This window comes from Phacochoerus africanus, chromosome 16, assembly GCF_016906955.1.
Source record: "Phacochoerus africanus isolate WHEZ1 chromosome 16, ROS_Pafr_v1, whole genome shotgun sequence".
NCBI lineage: Eukaryota > Metazoa > Chordata > Mammalia > Artiodactyla > Suidae > Phacochoerus > Phacochoerus africanus.
Window position 1 is genome coordinate 32805768 of NC_062559.1, and position 18631 is coordinate 32824398.

Genomic DNA, 18631 nt, shown 5'->3' on the forward strand with positions numbered 1-18631 from the left:
GGTGAGCTCCAGTCCTTCTATTCCTCCATCTTACTTCCTCCAGCACCAGTTATTGAAGAGACTTTTTTCTCAGTTGTATATTCTTGCCTCCTTTATCATAGATTAGTTAACCATAAGTGTGTGGGTTTATTTTTGGGCTTTCTACCCTGTTCCGTTGATGTATATCTCTGTTTTTCTGCCAGTACCATACTATTTTGATGACTGTAGCTTTGTAGTTAATCTGCAGTTCGGGAGCCTTAATTCCTCCAGCTCCATTTTCCTGTTTTAGGGTTGCTTTTGCTTTTTAGTGTCTTGAGTTTCTGTACAAATTTTAAAGTATTTTATTCTAGTTCTTTGAAAAATGCAATTGGTAAATTAATAGCAATTACATTGAATCTGTACAGGCAATGATTTTTTTTTTTTTTTTTTAAACAGCCACATTTGTGGCATATGGAAGTTCCAGGGCTAAGAGTCAGATCCAAGCTGTAGCTACTGGCCTACACCACAGCAACAGCAACACTGGATCCAAGTCACATCTTTGACCAATATGGCAGCCTGTGGCAACACCAGATCCTTAATCCACTGAGCGAGGCCCAGGGATCAAACCCACATCCTCATGGATACAAGTTGAGTTCTTAACCTGCTGAGCCACAACAGGAATTCTCAGGCAGTGGCTTTTCAGATACAAGATCATCTAGATTTTCTCCTAGGAAATTTATAAAACTGTCCAAGACTTTTAAAGTGTTATGTTTTACATTTAGGTCCGTGACTCATTTGGTGTTAATTTTGTGAAGGGTGTAATGCCTGTATTCAGCTTCATTTTTTGGCATGTTGATATCTATTTGTTCTAGTGCTACTTGTTAAAAGGACTATCTTTACCTCCACTGTATTGCTTTTTCTCCTTTGTCAAAGATCAATTGAGTATATTTATGTGGATCTATATCTGGGCTCTCTTTTCTGTTCCATTGGTCTTTGTCTGTATAACACACTGTCTTGATTACTAATAGTAATAGTATAGTAATAGCTTTATTTTAAGTCTTAAAATCAGATAGTGTCTGTCCTCCAACTTTGTTCTTCTCCCTCAATATTGTGCCGGCTATTCTGGGTCTTTTGCTTATCCATATAAACTTTAGAATCTGTTTTGTTTCCATCTATAAAATTGTTTGCCCTGATTTTGATTGGGATTGTGTTGAATGTATAAATCCATTTAGGAAGAACTGCCAGTGACAGTACTGAGTCTTCCTATCCATGTTCATGGAATATCTGTCCATTTATTTAGTTCTGTTTTTTAATTTCAAATTTTAAATTTTTTCATATCTGTAATTGCTTAATTCTAATTAATATTCAAATGTTATGTTACATTCCTTTTTATAGCTGTCTTTGTTTTCTGTGTTCTTGAGAATTTTCATCCACTGAAATGTTTTGATAATCTTTCTCTTCTCTTCTAATAGAAACATGTTGGGCTGCTGGGTTCATTGGATATTTCTTTTATGTGTTTTATCTGTATAGGTATGAGTTTGGATAGCTTGATTGCTGCAAATACAGAAGTGGAGTTCCTTTAATAAATATTATCTTTTGGCTGATTTATTATTTCTTAATTGGTATAGCTTATAATATCTCAGTATGCTCTTTACTCTTAACATCTTCATTCTTCCCTTTTGTCAACACATCTCTAGAAATATCCCCTTTTCTCAAGATGCCTCCTTTCTCCCTCAGAAAAAATATTTTTTCCAGGCTCTTACCTTTGGCAAATATAGACACACACACACATATATTTGACAAACTTTCTTTTGGTCCTTTTGTGTCTAATGCTTTGATATATTTTGACATATATTTGACAGACTTTCTTTTGGTCCTTTTGTGTCTAATGCTTTGATACACTAGATCCCGAATCTCTTGCTAAGATTTTTCTACTCAGCGTTGAACTCCCTGTTGGTGGTGAACTTTAGCTGGTATTACATGTTTGTTTGCTTGTGTTTTTTGTGGGTGATTTTTTTGTGTGTGCCAACTCAGGACTTCATCATACATTTCTTTCTTACACAGTGTACTTTGGGTAACTCCAGAGACAACTCAGTTGGTCTCAGATTTTTATTTCCCCAATTATGTGTAAAAGGAGGTTCTTTTTCTATTTCCTACTTAAGCCTTAGGTGTGAACTGTGTGTGTCTTTATTTGCTCTTCCTAATTATTTGTATATTTTTTGCAAGTTGTGTAGAGAGATTGGGATTTAGATGGTTGTTACTATCCTATGAGTATCTAGAATTCCAGCCCTTTAAATATTTTGCTGCCAGGTTTCTAGGTAACTATGTGATCAAGCCATATAAAATTGCGATTTTTGTGGCTCAAGAACTGTTGAATATCAGCAGTTCTGTATGATTCCACCTAATAGAAAGGTAAGCAATCTCTTTATCCTAGTGGTTCAAGCCTTAGTGAAATGTTATATGATAGGGGTATTATTTTTAGTATTAATTCCAAGGTGATTAGGGCTGCATTTTTTATATGCAATAAAATACACTCATCCTAGTGTACAGTTCAGTGAGTGTTGACAGTTGTTTATACTTATGTAACCACCACCACTATCAGTATATAGAACATCATGCCCTATAACACAGGGAACTATTTCCAATCACTTGTGATAGAACATGATAGAAGATACTATGAGAAAAAATGTGTGTGTGTGTGTATAACTGGATCACTTTGCTATACAGCAGAAGTTGACAAAACATTGTAAATCAACATTATAATAAAGTTTTTTAATGTGTATAGAACATTTCCATCATTCTAAAACCTCCAGTGTACACCTTTGTAGCCAGCCCCACCTCCCACTCCAGGAAACCACTGAACTGTTTCTATCATTCGATTAGATTTCTAAAGGCCACATTACTAAATTGTCCTGTCAGTCTTGCATGATCTGAAATTTGCTTATCTCTCCAGTGTCATCTAGCTATTATTCCTTTCTATATATGTGCTGGCCTCAGGGCCTTTTCACTTATGAGGCCATCCATCCATTTTCTGCCTGGCATTTTAAATTCCCATACCTTGAACTGATGTTCATCTCTCTAGGACCCATGATACTTTTTCTCTTCCATGCCTTGGATCATGATTATTCTCTCTGCCAAGAGAGCACTTTCCTCCTTAACGAACATTCTTCCTAGACTGATTTATTCCTGCTCATCTTTGTAAAATCAGCTTATGTTACTGATTTTAGATTGGGTTAGTTATTTATCGGTCGTATTTTTTTATATATAATTATTTGCTCCTTACCTAGTCTGAGCTCCTTGAGGGTAATGATGCCTTCTCCAGTTTGTCTTCCCATCATCGTGCCTGGTACATGATAGGTACTTAATAAATGTTTAATTAATCTTAAACGAGTTTCAACAACTGTATATAATTTGTTTAAAATTAAATTTCCAGAGGATAAGTTAAAGAAGTCTTAAATAATAGATACTTAACAAAACTGAAATTGAACTAATGGCATCTTTAAAGTGTGAGGAGAAATGGGCATTGTTTCATAGACACCATAGTTCTACTTGCAGAAAGCAGTTTTAATTTTTTAGCTCTTCTCTAGCCATGTGTTTTTGGAATTGCACCAAGCAGTGTCTATGGAGAAAATTAGTCTAGCTTTGATCAGAGCATGAGCTATATGGAATAATAATGTGGCTTGTTTTAAGAATCTAAAAAGAAAGGAAATTTGTTTTGCTTCCATTTACATACACTTTAAGCCTTGATAAAGTATATCACTTAATTCTTTAAGTGTGTATCTCCTGTCATACTGTAAGCTCATGGGCCAGAGGCAGATCTTACCATTTTTGTTTTTTTTCCTTTGAGTTTCTTGGTTTTAGTAGCTAATAAGTGTTTTGAGTTGATTCTGTGGTTCATGTTTGTTACACATGTGGACTTGGCACCCTTCTATATTCACCCTAAAATTATATTAGGTATGAATAAAAATTTTTAACATTATGCCAGTCATTAATTTCTGATTCTGAATAGCAACCTGCAGGTTAAACTATATGAACTTAAAATAATACTTCTTGAAAAGTTTGCATTTTAATATTCATTTATATTATAAGAATTGGGACAAGCAGGGAATGGTTTGTTGTTGGATGGGAATAATTTTCAAGCATTATAAAAACCACCGTTATATTCAAACCTTTGTTCTCCCTGAATGGATACCTTTATAATATGATATCAGTTTTACCTGAACTAGATTTTTATGTCCTTCTTTCAGAGCAAATAGCAGGATTCTTATTATTTGGCAACCTGACTTTATGACTCTGTTTTTATAAACCAAGAGGGATCTGAAGAACAACTGTATACTACCAGCAAAGCTGGCACAGAATTAACTGTGTCTGCTATTCTTTGGGAGGCTGTCAATGAATAGCAGAGTTATTTAAACTTTTCTGGAGTAACTAAGTAAACTTTTCTGTTTTAGCTAAGAATAAAGTTCAGCAGAAACATACAGGCACATTGTAGTTCTGAAAAAACACTTTTATTAAACATAATATATGATCATGCTATATCATGTGGTAACTTAAAAAAATTGAAAGTGCTACAGATGCTAAAACTTATCTCTGTATGACACTTTTAAAATAGGAAACTAATTTAGAAGTTTCCCATTTTGTTTAATAAAGCTAATATTTTGCTGTTTTATTTTACATTCATACCTATTATTTTAAAATGTAACTTCATTTTGCCTTGTAGTGTGTGCAGAGAATATTTCCAAAATGGTGGGAAGAGAAAAGCGCTTGAAAAAGATGAAAAAAGAGCAGTACTCGCCACTAAGACCACTCCAGCCTTAAATATGCATGATTCTTCTAAACTTGAAGGTCATTTAACTAACCTCAGCTTTACAAACCCTGAATTTATAACTGAGTAAGTACATTTTTCCTACTTAGATGATTAACACTATGTAGGATAATGTTTATTCTATTGCAGTCTGAGAGAATACTTTCTATAAGTTAAATATTTCTAAATTTGTTAAGGTGTGTTTTATGTCTGGGACATGGCTATTTGGTAAATGTTTTTGGAAAAAATATAAATACTGTAAGATCATATGGTATTTGCCTTTTCATGTCTGACTTACTTAGTGTAACGACCTCAAAGCCCACCCATGTTGTAAATGTCAGGATTTTGCATTTTTTTGTGGATAAATAGTATTTCAATGTGTGTGTTATTATAACCCAAGTAATTATTAATAGTATTAAAATTATTTGTATACCCTAGTATCAGAATAAATTTGTGGAATCAAGTAATATTTCATTAATCTCTTGAAAATGTTAAACTTGAATAATTCTAGAAATATTCCTGATAGACACTGAAGTATAACCATGAAAATAAAATGAAATTAACCTCTCAAAACAGATACAAACCTGTATGTATCAACGTAACATTATCTTTAGTTACTTTGATTTTATACCATGTTGAAATATTACCTAGTTAGGTATAAGCAGTTTAATTTAAACTTAAACACCTTTGATTAGTTCTGAAGGAAAGGATCTTTACCTTTATTTAAAGGTTACTACAAAGCTTACAAAGCATAATGAGTTATTAAGCATCTTATAACCCAGGTGTTATGAACCTTATAAATATTTTAAAAATATTGACCAGTTTAAGAAATTATATAGTTACAGTGCTATCAAAAACACTGGAAAATATCAACCCTTGAATTTCTGTATCGTTCTTATTTTATTATGCTTTATAGTCTCTGTTTCATTGTTGAGAATATCTTGTTTGTTGACTCATTGTTATATTTTCCTTTAATTCTTTAACATGGTTTCTTTGAACCCTATGAACCTTTTTTATAATAGCTGATTTGAAGTCTTTGCTAAAGACTTTGCTAAAAAATATAAAAATTTTATATTTTTTCAACATGAAGTCTTTCAACATTTGGGCTCACTCAGAGTCTGTTTATTTACTGCTCTTGTTCTTCTTTCTTTCTTTTGGTCTTTATAGGGCCATACCCGCAGCATGTGGAAGTTCCCGGGCTAGGGGTCAAATCAGAGCCATAGCTGCCTGCACCACAGCCTCAGCAACTCAGGATCTGAGCCACATTTCCAACCTACATACAGCACAGCTCATGGCAATGCCAGATCCTTAATCCCTGAGCAATGCCAAGGATTGAACCTTCATCCTCATGGATTCTAGTCGGGTTCGTTACCACTGAGCCACAGTGGGAACTCCTACTGTTCTTTTTCTTGAATGTGAGCTACACTTGCCTGTTTTTTTAATTCATGTCTCATAATTTTTTGTTGAAAATTCTCCGGTATATTTTGATAATATATTTTAAAAACTCCCATTTTGGGTTTTTTTCCCAGAGAGGGTAGTGGTAGTGGTTTTTAGTAATCTGCTAGCACTCAATCTGTGGGATCTGTTCCGTAATAGTTTGTACATTACTGTTATTTTTATTTTTTTAGGCTGGTTTCCTAGGATTTGCCCCTGTGTCCGCATAGACTAGTAGTCAATGATAGGCCCAAGATTGTGTTCAAACCTCTCCAGCCTATCTGGCTTCCACCCTCTGCCAGTGAATGTGTGTTGATTTGGGAGGACATTTAAAATTCAGGCAGCTTTCAAGTTGGCCTCATCTTTTGCTTTTCACCGGGCCCTCATGAATCTCCCATGTGTATTCATTTAGCTTCCCAATCAGCCAAGGCTGTGTGGAAAGCTTATCTAGCCCCTTTATGCTCCTCTCATTTCCAGGATCATTGTGAAATTCCTAAATTTCTGACCAGTCTTCCAGTCTGCAGTTCAGCCCAACTGCAGCCTGACGCTCTCATAGCTGCTGACTTTTCCTGTTTGTTTCTTACCAAGTTTGATTCTTTTATTGACAGTGCTCTCTGGGTTTTTTCACCTTTTGTTAAATCCACTTGGCCCATTTCAGCAGTGAAGCTACTGTTTTTTCATAGCCAGCCCTATCCTCAAACAACATCCATACCAACTGAGCAAGGGATGGGTAATGAGAGTGGCTTCAGGCAAAGACACCACAGATCCCCACTGTTGTTAACCTAGGTTCAGCTGGTTTTCCTAAATAAACACGTCTTAATAGTGTTTGCCTTTGTTTGAGCCCTAATGGTTGGTTGTTTTGATGATTGTGTTTTGTTATAGCTATTTCTTGAAGAATGGATTTGCCATCTTCTCCCCTGCCACTGGTTTAATTTTAAAAGAGAAAAAATTAATTTTAAGCATTTAAAGCAAATATAATTGTTATAGGTCAGGATTTCCTTAGTATTGAAATTAAACATTGAAACATCATAGCCTAGGATGGCTAGGTTTAGAAGGTCTTCATTTCAGAAACTTTGTGTAGTGTTTGGCCCCAACATGTGTATATAGACTCATTCTTCCCACTCCTCCTACCATATTGTAGCCTGTATTCTAATCTTTTAAAACAATTTAAATTCCCCTAGTAGTACATGTTTGTTCTCATTTTCTGGCAGTTGCAAATGCATTATATCCTCTTTCTGATCAACTATTGCTATATAATATTAGGCTATATTTGATACATCTTCCCGTCTTGAACTTAACTTGAGCTTCTCAAAAGAATTTATACTCTGGTACCAATATCAAACCTTTTATACCTCTAATTATAGCACTTATATTGTATTAAAATCAGTATTGTATATTTTTCTGATCACAAGTGAAATAATACCACAGTATAAAAAATTTCACATGTAGAGAAGATTATAGATGTGGAAAAATTATTGCTCAATACTGGTTACATTTAAGTGCATTTCTTTCCAGTCTTTTTAATTGTTTTCTTACACAATAGGGATCATGTAATTAAAAATTTTTGTGTAAACTGATCTTCCAATGTGTTAAAACACTCATTACTCATTCTTCATTTTATTTAATTAATTAATTTATTTTTCAATTTTGGCCACCCCATGGCATATGGAGCTCCCCAGGCCAGGGATCAGATCTGAGCTGCAGTTGTGACCTAAGCCACGATCATGGCAATGCCAGATCCTTAACCCACTGTGCTGGGCTGGGGATTGAACCTGCGTCCCAGCATTCCCAAAATGCTGCCGATCCCATTATGCCACAGCAGGAGCTCCTGCATTATATCTACCACCATAAGTGTCTATATTAAGTATTCCTCAATACAAAATAATACGCAATTTTCCCAAAGAGAACCTCTTGTTCTCTTATGCAGACACCCTTTTTAGAGAAGTAGATGAAATAGTCAAAGGTCAGATGTTTACTCTCTTTATTTATAGATATTATTATATAGAAGATATGTATCCATTACTATTGAAATCTGCTTGACTTCTGACTTTGGATAACAAGTTTAGATAGCAAAGGTTATCTTTTTCCCAGTTTTATCTCAAAATCATTTTGATTTCTGGGCTCAGATGGTGAGGGCTCACATAGCAAAAATATCTTGGTTTTTTTTTAATTTACATTTTATGAAAACCAAAAATATTTTACTACTAGAAACACTTTTTAAAGTCATCTATCTCTCAAAATTGAGATGTAATTTTTTTTGTCTTTACTATGTGTAAGTACTTACTTTGCTGCCTTTTAAAAAGTATAGTTTTTTTTCAAAACATTTATCAAATATACCATATTCTGGACATATATTAGAAAAGAAGGAAAATGTAAAATCAATAATAGAAGCTTCTAACTTAGGAAACCAGAAAAACAAGAGCAAATTAGATCCAAAGTAAGCAGGGAAAAAGAAATAATAAAAATTAGGGCAGAAATTAATGAAATTGAAAACAGGAAAACCATAGAAAAAAATCAGTGAAACTGAAAGCTGGTTCTTTGAAGGTCAGTAAAATTGGTAAACCTCTGGTCAAGCTAACCGAGAAAAAAGAAACAAATTACTCATATTAGAAATGAAGGAAGGGCTATCACTACTGATCCCATGGACAGTAAAAGGATAATATAAGAATATTATGAGTAACTCTATATGCACAAATTTGGTAACTTAGATGAAATGGACCAGTTCCTTGCAAGATGCAATCTACCAAACTCACACGAAGAGAAATAGATCATCTGGATAGGTCTGTATTTATTAAGTTAAATTAATAATGAATAGTCTTCCAAAACAGAAAGCACCAGGCCCAGTTTGTTGCACTGATGAAATCTACTGTTAAAAAAAAGAATGACACCAATTCACTGTAGTATATTTCCGAATATAGAATCAGAAGGAGTATTTCTTAATTCATTCTGTGAGGCCAGCAAAATATAGTTTAAGATGCTGAACCAGTCTTCCCCTTTCCCAAACTAATATAAAAAAGAAAATTTTAAAATAAAGGAAAATCATATAAAATCAGAAAAATGAGATTCATTCTGTGATATTCTTTTATTTGCCAAGGTAGAAATATGGCATATATCTTTCATAATACCTTCCAAAATCCATGATAATCATAGGTAGTTGGATCTTTCTTACAGAGCATGGACTTAGCTTCAGAAACGTTTTTACATGGCACTCTGAGAAACTGTTACCAATTAATCAGTCAGTATAAGAGAAAAAACTCATCTTCCATTTATGTCCATTGCATTGTTGCTGTTGTAGAACCCACAATTTTGACTCTTAAGTCTCTTAGCAGCTAAGCCAAAGCTTTGAATAAGATCATTTTATTATTTCCTTTTTTGTGAGAATTGTTTATGTCATTTGTTCACTTAAGTATGGCAGTCTTCAGTATATCAATCTGTTTGAGCTCTTTAGTAATCAGGATATTACTTGATATTTATAGTTATCAGAGTGGGAGCTTAACACATGCTTCATGGGTAAAACAGACAGATGGACAGGAAAATGTAAGAAGAAAGGACAAGGGTAGGACAGTACAATCAGGTGTTTTTAATTATCTACTTGATATTAGGTAATTGGTGGAGAAAAGGGGGAAGGATGAGAGGGCATTGAGCAAAGAGAAAGACTATTTATTAGATGGTCATTGCCAATCCAGGAGTCTTACTATAGGTCTTATCTCTATTCTGCCTAAAGTAGTAAGATAATTGGACATATTCTTAAAAGGTTTGGGCCACAGAGAGAATATATAATACATGATGATAGGTAATATCTTATAAAGAGGACCTGATTAGACATATTAACGCTGGTTTTGAGAGTTTGGTTTATAATAATGAAACACTAGTTTTAATACTATATGTTCTTTTTTTCAAGTTTTAGTTAGCCCTTGATTTCTATTCAGTTTTAGCATTCTTTATATTCTTTGGCTTTTAATGTTGAAGTGTATCCTAATAATTAAAAGATAATTAGCGTAGTAAAAGAGGAAGCTACATATCTTTTGAACGTAATTCAGTATATAGATGAAAAATTTGTTTCAGTAGTGCTTTTCAGCTATTTTGCTTTTAGTTTAAAATGCATTATGTATTAATCAAATACAGATTTGAACCTGGAAGTAAAATTCATCTATTTTACTGTCACACCAGATGGTTAAAATGATTACAAACATCAAATTTGAAATTTTAGTTATATTAAGTCCCATTTAAAGCCATATACGCTATAATATTTTAAAGCTATATATATCTCTATATATTGGAGGTTATGAATAAGCTAAATGCTAATAATTCATGGTTATTAGTTCTTCCTTTTTAAGAAGTTACTTTCCCAAAGCGCTGGCTCAGAGAATATCTAACATACCTGAGTCTTCTTTTCTTTATAAAAGTAAAATAATGCTGTAGGGTCTTATATTAAAAAATAGGAAGAACTATGTATAGAAACCCTAAAGCTTTCAGGTAATGACCCAAACTATTGAATGTTGAAAATGAAAGTAATGATAATTATATTGGTTCAAAACATAATTTCAGTAACAACAGCACTATTGGCAAATTGTCTTGAGAAGAATACCGTGATCCAGACCTCTATGATCTGTTTATAAAGGAAAATGCAGTAAAGATTTGCTACCTAAAAGAAATTATTATTTTTAGTAACTGGAATTGAACCTAAATTGATCTAATAAAAATATAAAGCTAATTAGACTTATGTGAAATTAGAGAAAGATAACTTAGGAAATAGACTTTGGTATTTGAACTAACAAATTACCATTTTCTAATGAATTATATAAAGCCTAATAAAACTCTTCCTTAAGCAAATATCAGTGAATGTTACTCATTTAATGGGGGTGGCAGAGTCATGTGCTATTACCTATTTTATAAGTCTTATGGGTAATTTATTGGTTATTGACCATCAACTTCTGTGTTCTCCTTATCACTGCAGTGTTATCTTTAAAAAATAAATCAGGAGTTCCCATCGTGGCTCAGTGGTTAACGAATCCAATTAGGAACCATGAGATTTTGGGTTCAATCCCTGGCCTTGCTCAGTGGGTTAAGGATCTGGCGTTGCCATGAGCTGTGCTGTAGGTGGCAGACGTGGCTCAGATCCCACGTGGCTGTGGCATAGGCCAGCAGCTACAGCTCCTATTGGACACTGGCCTGGGAACCTCCATATGCCACAGGAGCGGCCCTAGAAAAGATAAAAAGACAAAAATCAGTCAATCAATCTTCATCTTAGTACATGTGCTGTAAGGCCACATCCTTTTATCAGTCCATTTACTTGTCCTTTCTTAATAGCAGTATATATCCCCCATCTTGCCTCTTAAATGCTAGTCCTGGGCTCACGACTCTTCATTTTCATATCCTCTCATGGCGGCGTAATTTACTTAGATAGTTTAGCTCACCAGGTGAAGGCTGAAGATACCAAATCTGTATCTCCAGTTAAGAGCTCTGAAATGACCTTTATATTATCTAGGTGCCTACTAAACTTCTCTGTGTTTGTAGCATGAGATATCCTTGTGTCATGACCAAGCTAATTTTCTCCTTTCCTTCTCTCTGAACCACCCCAATCTGTTCCTCTTCCATTGTTTCCTGTTTCATTAAATGCACCTGTGTGCCTACCTAGAAGCTTTTTTTTTTTTTTTCCCCCACTTTTTAGGGCTGTACCTGTGGCATGTGAAAGTTCCCAGACTATGGGTTGAATCAGAGCTACAGTTGCCGGCCTACACCACAGCCATAGCAATGCAGGATCCGAGCCGCATCCGCAACCAAAACCACAGCCCACGGCAATGCCAGATCCTCAACCCACTGAGTGAGGCCAGGGATCGAACCCACATCTTCATGGTTCGTAGTCGGCTTTGTTAACCACTGAGCCACAAAGGGAACTCCTAGAAACTTTTAAGTTTCTTGACTCCTTCCCCATCTCACTTCCCACATCTAGTTAAATCACCATCAGTTCCAAGTTCTTGGTACCACTTCAGTCCGTCTGGCTCTCAATCCTTATCGCTCACCAGGGCAATTACAATAGGCTTCTATTTCCAGTCTAATTCCAGTTCATTCCCCAACTTGAGAGTTTTTTTCTGAAACATAAACTTGATAATGCCAACTCTCTTACAGTGTTACTGTTACGGTATTTTCTTTTGCTTTTGAGATAAAATGTAGGCTCCTTAATACAACATTTAAAAATCCTTCATTATCGACTTTTGTGTCCCTCATTTTCTTAGTACCTTTTCTTTTTAACTGTATGACTCAGTAATACTGATCTTCCTTTTATTCATATAGAATTCCAGCACATGCCTAGTTGTTTTTCTTTGTGCCTAAAACATTCTTTCCGAGCCCATCATTCAGTCCTTCACTTGGATAATTTCCCATTAATCCTTACATGTAGTCGTAAACATTTAACACTGCAAGGAAGAACTTCTTTACTCCCAGGCTTGGTGTCATCAATAAGGTTATATATATACTCCTCTAACACTCCTTCTCTCTCAAAGTGTGATTCATGGATCTCTAGGAGTTTCTGAGGCCCTTTTGGGGAGGTCTATGGATTCAAAGTATTCCATGTCAGTATTAAAATATGACTTCCTTTTTTTTATCATATTGCTGTTTGTATTGCTAGTATTGCTAGTTCAGAAGCAATGATGGATAAAGTTGCTATCAAATTAGCACAAATTATGGCAGTGAAACCAAGTTATATTAATAGTCATTGTATTCTTCACCATGAACCACATATTTTTTTTAAAAAGGGCACTTTCAACTTTTGTCGGTGATGAAGCTTAAAATTTACAGATTTTATTAAACTTAACTTTTAAGTAGTTATCTTTTTAATATGTCATGTGATGAAATGAGAAGTATACAAAAACATACTAAAGCATGATGTCATGATTTTTCACCTATTATCTATCTTAGCCAGACATTAGAGATTTGCCAAAAATGACACACATCTCATTAATCTCTTTATTTTGGAAAATGTAATTCTTTTTCAAAAAATGTAATTTTGGTAGCTTATGATGATATTATTGTTGCTATTTTTATGAATTTAAAAAATTTTTCTCAGCCGTAATATTTATACAGTGAATTTCAATTGATATAACCCACATAAGCAAAAGTTCTTTGAGGTCTTCAGTAGTTTTTGAGAGTAAAAAAAGATTCATAGAACAAAAAGTTTGAAAATCCATGCTCTAACATAGTGTATTTTCCTTATTCTGTTTATGGTTTGTCTTTCCTCTTCACATTGTGAACTCTGAAGAAAAGGTCCACATCTACCTTGTGGGTAACTCAGCTCCTAGCACAGTGTCAACATGTACAAGGCACCTAATAGATATTTGGCAAATTAATGAATTCAGTAGCATATGTTTATTATTATTGTTGCATATGGTTGCAAATGTAAGTCTAGAGCTAAGAAAAAAATTAATCAAAAATATATTTAGAATTATCATCTGCATTTGCCGTTTATTTTGATTGTTGGAACTACATGATATCATATGAATATACAGATTATTACCTAATCAGTCTGGAGAAGGACTATAGAGTGGAAAGAGAGAAACCTCAATTATGAGACTTTAGGGAATGCTTTTGGGTAATCAGAATGAAAAGGAAACTTTAATAGACATAAGAGTTCAGAAGGATAATCATTCGTTGGATACACACTGAGAGAAGTCCTTCAGGGGCTTATAGTAATGATACTGTTAGGAGAAGCATAGTAACAAGTGGAAAGGAAAAATAGGATAATGTCTTTAGGGAAATTGAAGAGTTATCCCCAAGTGACTACAACACATATGTTATTTTGTATGTCTATAGAGTAAACTTTTTATTATCTTGAATGACTTAAATAAGAATATAACTGAATTTATTTTTACTGCTATACAGCAGCATTTACTAAATTAGGGGATGGAAAGATACTAGCAGTTGGCTAAAGTCAGGGAACAGAAGATGTATGTGTATGTATAGAATTGGGTGTGTTGAAAGCAAATTTTGTTGTTCTTGCTCCAACTTGAAATTGTCACCTCCTTATCCTGAGGAGAATCACTTTCTTAGTAAAAAATCTCTTGTTTTGTACTTCTCCAAAGAAATACTTTATTCAAAAGTTTTATTCTTATCTCCCCATCTATAGATGTCTTTCTGCTCCATAGTTTTATTAATTTTTAAAATCACTCATTACACTCAGAATACATTTTCCATTAGTTAATTCCATAGTTCCTAGTTCACTGGGATAACTTGGTTTTTGGTATTGAACCTTAGAAAACATTTACTGATTTTATATGGAGTGTTGAAGAGTGATGATACTTATGTTTTCTTTGCCATTTTCCTTAAATTACTTGCATTTTGCTAAGTATAATTAATTATTTGTCACTTTGTCATTTTGATATGAAAGTGTCAAAATATTCCTGTGATAGCTGTTATGGTTAAGGATAGTACTATGCAGATTTTAACTATTTATGCTGTACATGTAGTAATGGTTTTCAGAGATTTCAGAGAAAGTATATTTCATGCTAGAGTATATTGAACATACATGGGTTCTTCATTGTCTTATTTTGAAGTGTCCTAACACTTATTAAGAGGGAAAATCAATTGAGACAAATTTTAACTGGTGGAATGCTAATTTCTATAATTTTTATTTTGTTACACTAAATACAGTGATCATATGCCATGGATTGTCTTAAACGTTATTGGTTTATGCTTGTTAATAGCGCTTCCTTTTATTTTAAGAAGCGTTGCAGTTTGCACTATAAACTATATGATGACCCTTTCTGTAAAAACACAGTATAACCGTAGCTCAGTTAGAATGTACAGTAAGAAAAGAAAGATTTAGTGAGTAGACAAAGGAGATATAAATAAGTAAACATACATCCTTTCAGATTGCTCCACTTCCCCCAACAATAAAAACTGGGTAATTTTTTTAATGGCCTAAAAGAGCAAGCAAACAAAAAAGATTGAGACTATTGGAATTGAAAACATTGAGTCTGAAAATCTGTAATTGAATGACAGAAGCAGTGACTAGTAGGGTGAAGTAAGTGTTAAGTAGCCCCAGCAACCAAAACACTTAGGCAGGTGTATTTTCAGTCATTCAAAAAATATTTACTGAATTCTATTCTATCTCTAGGCTAGTTAGCATGGAAAATAGAAGAAGGTAAGATTTTTGAAAACACAGCATAATACAAAGGGAGATAAATGTATGTAAAAGTATTAGGTGGCTTAGTTTACATTTACTTCAACTTCATATTTCTGTATTTGTTACTCTTGGTTGCTTACTTAGTAGTTTAAAAGAATAGTGTTCCTAGAGCAAAGCCATTATTTTCCATGTTTTGCTTTTGAATATTAACAATATTATATAGTCAAACAAATTGACTCATTTGCATTTTAATTTAAATGTAGTTCTTTTATGCTAAGTATAGGAAAAATAGATCTTATGCTTTTCAGAATTATTAGGCCATGTTTTATGATTTATCCAACCAGGAATATTATTCTAAAAATATTTTTATACGTCCAGATAATATACGGTAGCAAGGAAAAAAATGCGGAACAGACTGATTTCATTTACCGTCTCGGTGTACTAAATGGCCTTGGACCTGTAGACACTTTAACCTGTTTGTGGACAGGTACTCTTCGTACATTAAGAGTTCCTTAAAAAATATTTAAAAGAGTCAGATGGATTCATATAAGATAGTTGGACAGTTGTAAAAGGTCTATTATTCCCATTCCCTTAAAAGATAAAAGAAAATTCTTAATTATATCTCATGCTTTAATCAGCATTATACATCAATATATTACAGTATATTTCCAGTATGTTATACATGTTCTTTAATAATGATAAAATTGAGGACACAGTTTAATTTTAGCCTCTCACATACCTGGTAAGCATGAAACTGGGAGGTTGAAAATTCACTGCTTTAAGCAGGCTTAATGAATTTTATCTGTCTCAGTTGTACTAAAACTGATAATTAAGCTTCTTATTATGGTGTCATTTTAATTTTCCAATTATTTGTGTGAAATAATGGACAGTGCAGTAAGTAGTATAAATATTGATGGCATATGCAGGGGAAAACATGAAGCCCAGTTGTTAAATACCTTCATCTGGTGTTATTAACAGTTTCCCACTTTGCTTACAGTCTCATTCTTTTAAGAAAGTGTAGTTGTAACATTGTTTAAAGGCATGTTTAAGAAGGAAAAAATAAAAGTATGGATAAATTTGAAGACTGTTGTTAAATAAAACAAAGAAAGGAAATATAATACTCTTCCGAGATCTAGTGCTTATGCCTGGACAGGATCTGTAGTTCGAGACCTGTAGGGTTAGAGTCTTTGGCTTTTTAAACCTTCTGCCATGAAACTAAAGGGGAACCTGCTATTTAAAGAGATAATATAGGAACTGAAACTCTGTAATCAATAAACACCTACCTTCTTGGGTTTCAGCCCACTCCCTCCTGACCTCTTATGTTTCACCAGGCAGCAGCTATTAGCCACAGGCTGCTGATCACTGGAACTTACTGCCTCACTTGGCTCATGGAGACTGCGTACCTGAAGATCTGCCAAAATCAGAGCTGGAATATTTAGATTAGTCACAGTGTTGCACAAAACTCCAAAGTGTTTCCTTGTACCAAATTTAATAACACATTATTACTAAGTTTATTCTTAAAATATTGATAATGCCCAAATTAGTTGTGTTGGGTAACTGTATATGGAAGAGGGAATAGATGCTTCAGTTGCTAAATCATATATTATTTATGTTTTTTTTTAAAGTGGTAGTCCTCATGTAGTACTTTGTATTTATTTATTGTGTATATTTCCCATTCTCCCTCAGTTCAGCCCTACTTAAATAATATGTGACATTCATGATACTTTATTTATGCAGAAGTTACCTAAATTATTTTACCACTGTGTAAATTTAAGAACAGTACTACTGTATCATCAACACCTATGGAATACCTAGCACATAACAAGTACAATATATATCTGAATAAATGAAAGAAAAATATGGAAACAGTTGAGTAATCTAATACAGAAAGTACAAGGGAATTGCTTTACTTTAGGAGAGTATTTTAAAATTAAGAGTGTGGCCTTAAGAACATGACCAGAGAAGAAATGTGAACCTCAGGTGGAAGCCTTTTTTGAAATATGTCAGTTGTTAAAGAACCTTAAACAGCTGCATTCTTTTCTACCTCAGTTTTCCAAAGCAGTGGTGGTTGGGTTTCAAAAAAATGTTGTTACCTGTGTTAATTTCTACCTAATCCAATAAAGATAGTCAAAGCATAGAACTTTTAAACTATAAATATGAGTGTAGAGTAGCAAGATATTTCAGAATTACATTGTCTAAGCCTTTAGGCAATATTTATTTGCTTTAAAAACCATTTAAGAGGAAAAGTGGGAGTTCCTGTCGTGGCGCAGTGGTTAACGAATCCGACTAGGAACCATGAGGTTGCGGGTTCGGTCCCTGCCCTTGCTCAGTGGGTTAACGATCCGGCGTTGCCGTGAGCTGTGGTGTAGGTTGCAGACGCGGCTTGGATCCTGCGTTGTTGTGGCTCTGGCGTAGGCCAGTGGCTACAGCTCCAATTTGACCCCTAGCCTGGGAATCTCCGTATGCCGCGAGAGCGGCCCAAGAAATAGCAAAAAAAAAAAAAAGAGGAAAAGTGTATTCCTCCCAAGATCTCTGTACTGCCATGGATTAACTGTAGATTGAATACCTGTTCACAAGAGGTAGAAAACAGTTTTGAAAACCTGGGAAGGTATGTTTGCGTGACAGAATTCATAGTATTCTAAGTAAATTACTGTGTCATACAATCAGAAGAGAACCTGTGTCTGTCTAAAGGACAAGCTTTCTTTAGGCCTTAATAGTAGTTGAGAACTTTTAAAAAGGATTAGAGAATTATAGAAGAGTGAAGTTATTCACTTAGTAACTGCCCCAGGGTCATTATAATATTCCTAATCATTATAATTTTCCAAATCATTATACTAGTGTGTAAAACTTCATAAGGACAGATGTTTGAACGCTGTTATTTTTCTGCTATGATTTGGGGGCTTAATACAGTAACCTTGCACATAAACGAACACAATAAATCAGTGAATGAATGGATTCTGTTAGAAGGGACTGTAGAATTCATTTTAACCAAAACCTCAAGTAGTGCCAATTTCATGATTAACTGTGGCTTTAGAACAAAGATAATTTAATGAGGTTAGAAATGGAACATTAGTAGTACTCTGCTTATTTTCTTTTTATCCCTATGAGATCTTTTCAGTTCTGTGTACCATTGAGTAAGGCAATGTTGGCCCCAAATATTTTGAGTAGAATGGAGCGATAAATACAGCAGATTATGGCTGATCTCGAGGAGTAAAACAAAGGACTAAAATGTTAGCAGTAGACTAAGAAAAGGTTTTTAAAAGATGGGGATGGCAGGTGTATATGACACTTCATATCTTCAGAAAACAATGGTG

General features: G+C 34.1%; 1 protein-coding gene across 1 annotated transcript in view; it reads left to right on the plus strand.

Annotated features, from left to right (window-relative positions):
• The window catches only part of BMT2 (base methyltransferase of 25S rRNA 2 homolog), a 103334-nt gene that overhangs the window by 36606 nt on the left and 48097 nt on the right, over nucleotides 1-18631 (plus strand). Inside the window, 1 exon segment of the mRNA XM_047763392.1 lies at nucleotides 4679-4849. Coding sequence (XP_047619348.1) covers nucleotides 4679-4849 — 171 coding nt within the window.